The sequence below is a fragment of the Lipotes vexillifer genome, unplaced genomic scaffold (genome assembly GCF_000442215.2).
Source record: "Lipotes vexillifer unplaced genomic scaffold, Lipotes_vexillifer_v1.1 scaffold395, whole genome shotgun sequence".
NCBI classification, from domain to species: Eukaryota; Metazoa; Chordata; class Mammalia; order Artiodactyla; family Lipotidae; genus Lipotes; species Lipotes vexillifer.
The window spans coordinates 3,716,512-3,722,645 of NW_006797390.1; the positions used below are offsets into that span (position 1 = coordinate 3,716,512).

The 6,134-nt window shown below is 62.9% G+C and overlaps 1 protein-coding gene across 1 annotated transcript in view; it reads right to left on the minus strand.

Annotated features, from left to right (window-relative positions):
* Nucleotides 1–4,264, minus strand: part of PLEKHG6 (pleckstrin homology and RhoGEF domain containing G6) — a 16,869-nt gene extending 12,605 nt beyond the window's left edge. Inside the window, exons 1-6 of the mRNA XM_007469510.1 lie at nucleotides 4,059–4,264; nucleotides 2,701–2,856; nucleotides 1,985–2,149; nucleotides 1,501–1,596; nucleotides 1,160–1,210; nucleotides 782–931 (exon numbers count right to left, since the gene is read on the minus strand). Of these exons, the coding sequence (XP_007469572.1) occupies nucleotides 782–931; nucleotides 1,160–1,210; nucleotides 1,501–1,596; nucleotides 1,985–2,149; nucleotides 2,701–2,856; nucleotides 4,059–4,196 (756 nt within the window). The 5' untranslated portion in view covers nucleotides 4,197–4,264. The remainder of the gene's footprint in view (nucleotides 1–781; nucleotides 932–1,159; nucleotides 1,211–1,500; nucleotides 1,597–1,984; nucleotides 2,150–2,700; nucleotides 2,857–4,058) is intronic.
* Between the last annotated feature and the right edge of the window lie 1,870 nt (nucleotides 4,265–6,134).

Consider the following 6,134-nt stretch of genomic DNA (forward strand, 5'->3'; position numbering starts at 1 on the left):
CCTTAGCCCAGCCCCCGCCAATCCCAACCCCCCACCACTTCCAGCCCCCCCCCTCTGGATTCCAAGGAGGAGTTGAGGTCCCGAGGGGCCGACCCGCTGCCGCCCTCTGAGCTCCATCCTCAGCCCCCCGCCACGCCCCGCTGCTCTGGACCTCACCCGCCATCAATAATTTAGCTGGACCGTTTTCAGGGCACTGCGGATCCCATTTCAGCCCAGCCACGGGGTGGTGACCTGAGGCTTGCCCAGAGCCCTGCTCCTGGGGAAGAGGGCCACCAACGGCCCCCAAGAGACTGTCCCCCTGCCTCTCTACCCCAATCCAACTCTGCAAGGCCACGTTTCCCTGGCCAGTGAACTGGGAGGAAGTCAGATCCTGGGCCTCTTGCTTTCTCTTATCACCCTTCACGCTCTGGGTACCCTGCGGCCTTTCATGTCCCCTCCCCCCAGGCCCCTGAGGGACAAGTCGCTTAGGCCCCTGCTGCTTGTCGATGGGTCTCTGTCCCGGACATAAGATTTCATGGTCGATGAGAGCTTAGGTGTAGCCCTTCCCTGAGATAGCTGCCCTCCCTCTGGGGGCTCCAGAAACCCAAAGAGCCTTCGGGACAGAGGTCATACTGGTGGAATGAAGGTAAGAGGTGAGGTGGTATTTAGGGGTAGGGGTCGTGCCCTTGGACCCCCTAGAGTCACTGCAGGGTGCCAGTCGTATGAGCATTCCAGCGGACAGGACCCCTTGGGGCTCTCCCAGTCCTGCCCCATCCAGATGGGGCCCTTCTCCCCGCCTCACCGACAGGAAGCCGTTTTGCAGGCTGACAGGGTCCAGAGGCTGGCCCGAGGCTCGCGTCTCCTCCAGGGTGGGCCCCAGCACCTCGTCCCAAAAGCTCCGGTGGGCTCGGATCAGGCTGGGGACATTTCCAAACAGGGTCTCAGCTGACACCTGGAGGAGGGAGCGGAACATGCCTTGGCAGGTGGCCTGCAGGCAGCACGGGTGGTGGGCAGGCAGTGACGGCTAAGCCCAAGTGACAGGGGCTGGGTGGGACCTGCAGCCTGCTTGGGGTCTAGAGCAAGGAGGGGAGTGGGGAGGGCAGGGTAAATAGGGGTGGCAATTCCGCTCTGTGACCCCGCCCCCCACTCCCTGGGTCCCACACTCCGAGTGCCCACTCACTTCCGTCAGCAGCCCCACTCGTTGCAAGTTCAGCAAACCGGCAGCTAGGAGCTGGATGCAGGGAAGGCTTTCAGCGTCTGACCTCCTCCTCTCAGACCCCAGCCTAGCCAGCCCTTCACAGCATCCCCACCCCCACCTTCATACCGCGAGCCTCTCTCCCAAGACCCCGGGCGGGTCTCAGGTCAGGGGGATCTTGATGTCCTGCCCCTTTTCCCCAACAGCCGTGCCCCTTCCAGTCTGGAGAACGGGGTGGGGGGAGTGATTCGAGGGACACGGTAAAGGCCAAGGATGGGGCCCGGGGGCGGGGCTGCCGGGGATGTGGCGGGAGTAGGGCGGCTCACATCCGTCATGATCTTGAGCTTCCGGACGTAGATGAGCTCGGTGGTCAGTAGCTCCCACAGCGCTTCCTGCTGGTGGCAGAGCTCCCGGCTCATCTCCTGGGTGGGGATAGGGCTGGTTCAGCTGGGGAATGATGACCAGCAGCTGCCATCTGCTGAATGCTACCAGATCTACTGCACAGAAAGCCTTTAACCCTCCACCAATCCTCCAGTGTGCAGGGTGTGTTTTCCCCAGGTCACAGAGGAGGCGACCGAGATGCAGAGAGGCTTGCTGTCTTGACCGAGGTCTCGCTAGTATGTGGCGGGGCCGGGATCTGAAGCTACAGCAAGATGCCTCCAAGTGCTGTCCCTGCAGACCCCACTTCCCAAGGCCTTTCACTCCTCCGGGGCAGAGGTGAGGGGTGTGTGTGTGTGTGTGTGTGTGTGTGTGTGTGTGTGTGTGTGTGTCTAGGACCCCACGGGGTCAGACACTGTGTCCTGGGCCCACCTTGTGTCCAGGCACCAGCTCCTTCCAGGACTTCTCAATGGCCAGGCTGCTGTCACCGTCCTCTCCGATCTCCCAGTGTCGCCGGTCCTCTGGGGGCAAGCGGGGCATCCCAAACATGCTGAACGTGTGCAGCCTCACCTCCAGCTCGTGGGCTCTGGTGACTTCCTGGGGACGCCAAAAGGGGATTAGTCCTGGCCACTTCCTGGCCCGGGAAGGGCTGCGTGCGTGTGTGTGTGTGTGTGTGTGTGTGTGTGTGTGTGTGGCAAGCTGCCCTGAGATTGAGTGAGGACATGCAGGCCCGAGGGACGAGGATCAATCCTGGCTGGGATTACAAGGTACAGGGTGTTGCCAGAACACAGATGGAGAGGCACCTTGTCTGCAGAAAGGTCCCTGGACAGAGGGGTCTGACCCGGGCTCCCTGACCAGAAAGATAGCTTCCAGGGCTCTCCTGAGACAGAACCCTTCAGAGGGACCTTCAGGTGGAGACCAGAATGGGACTTAGGGAACCAGTGGTCTCAGGAACATTTTGACACTTGCCCATCAAGCGGGCATCTTTACGAGGCAGCCTGGCTTAGAGATGCTCCCCTGAGAGGGTCTCTAGACAGAGCCGCACCCTGCTTCTTGGAGGGGCTCCCGTGTTCTCAGCTCTGATGGTCTCTGGAGGACGTCGCAGCTCAGGCTGTGAGCTTGGGGATGGGAGGACAGGGACCCCTTACCTTGACTTTGGGGAAGTGAGGTGTCCCAGCCCCAAAGGGGCCTCCATGCCTCTTCTCAGGCTCTGGTTCTCGCAGCCTCAGGGGAGACAGGCCTCGGGCCGGGCCAGAACCCTTGGCAAAGGGGACATAGCCTTGGAGGTGTCGGCCGCTGGGATCCTGGAGGAGGAGTGGGGGAGTTCTGGGGGTGCCCTCTCCCCACAGAAGTCCCAGACAAGCAGTGGGGCCTGGCTTGGCTCTGGACAGCATCCCCTACACCAGCAAGTTGGGCCGGCTCACCTCTCCCCTCAAACCAGTTTGGTGAGAGCCACTCTGGCCCTGAGTCACAGCAGCCACTGCCTGGGAGGCCGCTGAGCCAGGCAGGGGCCTGCCGGGCCCGGGTCCCCAGGGGGCCTCGTGCAGAGCAGCAGCTCTGGCACGCACATGCCCAGGCTCTGCACGTGTCCCAGTATACCCCTCCAACACCACTCCCGTGTGTGCTCCCTGCACCACGGCTGTGCTTGCTCAGCGCCCGGTGCACACACATTCTGGGGCCCTCACAGCCTCCTGCGCACGTGGGGATGGGGGCACTCACAAGTGCGGCCTCCTCCCCGGGCCATGTCCCATCCAGTTGGGAGTGGCTGCCCTTCCGTGTGAGAAGCTGAGGCCTGGGCCAGAAGTCTCCTCCTGGGCAGGCCTGGTCACATTCCTTGATGGCCTGATTTACCCCACAGACATCCTAGTCTCCCTTCCCACCCTCAGCTGCCTCCCAGGGCCAAACCCTCCTCCAGTCAGGCAGGGGATACCCCCGGCCGGAAGCAGAACTGACCTCAAGGTGGAGGGAGAGCCTGAAGGCTGAGGGAAAGACTGCTGCGCCTCCACGCCCATTTCTTTGGTCAGCACTGGAGGCCGCCAGGAGGGTGGAGCTGGGGTGGAGGTGGGCAGGCCCTCACACCCCTCCCCACCTGTAGAGTAGGAACACCTTGAACCTTTGCTCTTCTTCCAGGCCTGACTCAGAGGGAGGCAGGTTTCAAGGAGCCCACTGGCTCCTCCCAAGTAGAGGTGGGAGTCTGGGAGGTACCAAACCCTGGGTTTGGTGACCTTCCCCACCAGCTCTGTGCCTGTGACCAGTCTAACAGCACTGAGGGCCTGGCCCCTCCCGGCTCTCTGCCTCACCTGTCCCATCTGTCTGGGATGGATGTGGAGTCCCGGGAGCCTGGCCCAGCACGGCCATCCTCTCCCTCACAACCCACGAAAGAAGGCAGGGGTGCGGGCTAAGAATAGAGCAGTCCAAGTCCTGGCAAGGGGACAGAGACTTGAAAGCCTGGGTGTCCTCCCCCCTGCCCCATGCCGGTCACCTTTGGGACACAGCCTGGACTCACCAGCACGGGGCCTCCTCGGGGATAGAGGCTACCAGGTGTACTCGGGGTGGAGGCCCGAAGCCGGCCCCCATAGGTCTCAATGCGGGAGGCCACCAGTCCTTGGAGGTGACCTTCATTGGGAGGACCAAAGGCGTGCATCCCCTCTCTCCTGGGTCACCTCCCAAGGGTCATAACTCCAATGTTCAGGAGAAAGGGACCCGCTGAGGCTGCAGAGAGAAAATAAGGAATGGAAGGGCCAGCCTTGATCAGTGGGTGACGCCAGGCTGGAGACAGAGGGGGGAGAGGGAAGGGGAGACGGGGGGCCAAGACTACTTGCTGGGGGAGCACAGCTGCCTCATCTATGACTTGGTGGGGGTCAGACACACCCCGACATGCTGGGTAGGAAGCCCCTTGGAACCATGCCCCCTCCCTCACATTTGTGCATTTGGGGTACCCTGGCCTCAAAGGATGCTGAAGTCCTAAGAGTAGCTAGGAGCAAGGGTCCCTCAGTTCCTGGATGCCCCCAGGCATCCAGGATGCCCCTTGCACGTAGCTACACCCTCCCCTCCTCCAAACACGGGAGTGGGGGATGAGTGTCTGGGGTGGCGAGCTGGAGGGGGCCCGTTGGACACAGCCCCGCCTGCCACCTGTTTTTGCACAGCCCACAAGTTAAGAATGTTTTTTACATGTTTAAATAGTTGGAAAAAGTCAAAAGAAGAATAATATTTCACAACATACAAAGATTTTATGAAATTCAAATTTCCATGTCCATAAATAAAGTGTATGGGGAACACAGCCACATCGCCTCCTTGGCCAGGTGACTACGTTCCTGCTAGCTGTGACAGAGACCACAGCGGCTTCAGAGTCTGAAATATTTACTATCTGGTCTTTTACGGAAAAGCTTGCCCCACCCCTTACCTGGACCCTCCAGGCCACAGACAGATATCCGGCCCCTGGCCTTACAGACGAGCCGAGGGGGAGCAGGCTCTGTTTGGTCTTCCCCAGCCAATGGGAACTCCTCCGTGGGGCTGGGAGCCGCGCGCGCGGGGCGCCATCCCCTCCCCCTAAACCTGGATAGAGGACCCGCTCTCTGGGGCGGCAGGGCCTGGAGAGGAGAGACCTCCTAAGCAGGTGCTGGTCTCCCTCCAGGTGGGCCCCAGAATCCCGCGCAGCCCGCCCCTTACTTTTCCTCTGATTTATGAGCAGGGGACAACGTTCCTTGTCTCCCGGGCCCCGAGCCCCGGCACCCCGCCCCCGCCCTCCCGCCACTCACCTGTGTCCGCAGGTGTCCCGGCGCCCGCTGCCCGCGCTGCCAGCCCCCCGGTCGCCGATTGCTCCCCCGGTGATGCCCGCCTCGCGGCCCGGCCGGGTCTGGGACCGAGCGGCCCGCGGGACCAGGGCAGCGCAGCGCGGGGCCGGGCCGGGCCGGGAGGGGCGGGCCGGAGGGGCGGGGCCTCGGCCTGGCTCCTCCCTCTCCCGCGGGCATCGGACCCGCGGCGCAGTGGGTGCCCATGGGGCCCTGGGGACCGAGCGGCTCCGCCCGGGCTGCGGCCACCACCTTCCCCCAGGAGGGCTCGCTCTGCAGGGACCCCTCCCCGCTTCCCCTCGCCCCTGAAGTCGCCACCCACTCTGGCTTGCCCGCCGCCCTCGCGCGCTGCAACCCCCCGCGCCCCCCTCCCCCCGGCCGGGCGGCGGTGATGACCGAGTGACCCGCAGCAGGTGCCCACCTCGCTCTGCGCGTGCTGTGAGTGAGTGACTAGCCCCCCAGTGCCCTGGTCTCGGTCCCGTCTTCCTCCTTTAACCAGGCAAGGGAGCAGGACCCGCAGCAGAAGCGGTGTCAGGGTTCACGGACCCCGGGGGCTCTGCCCCCACCTCTGGCTGTGGAGTCCAAAGTGTGACCCTTATCTCTGCTTGCTGGCTCCAGCCATCTGGTAGAAGGTCGGACTTCACCTTTGCTCTAGGGATGGCGTCTGGTGCCAGGCTGAGGCTGACCCAACACTTCTCCCATTAACCAAGTCTGGGGGTGGGAGGACAGGGGTATCAGATGGGGGCATCCTCGCTCTTCACTGGCAAACAGCCACATTGAAGGCTTCAGGA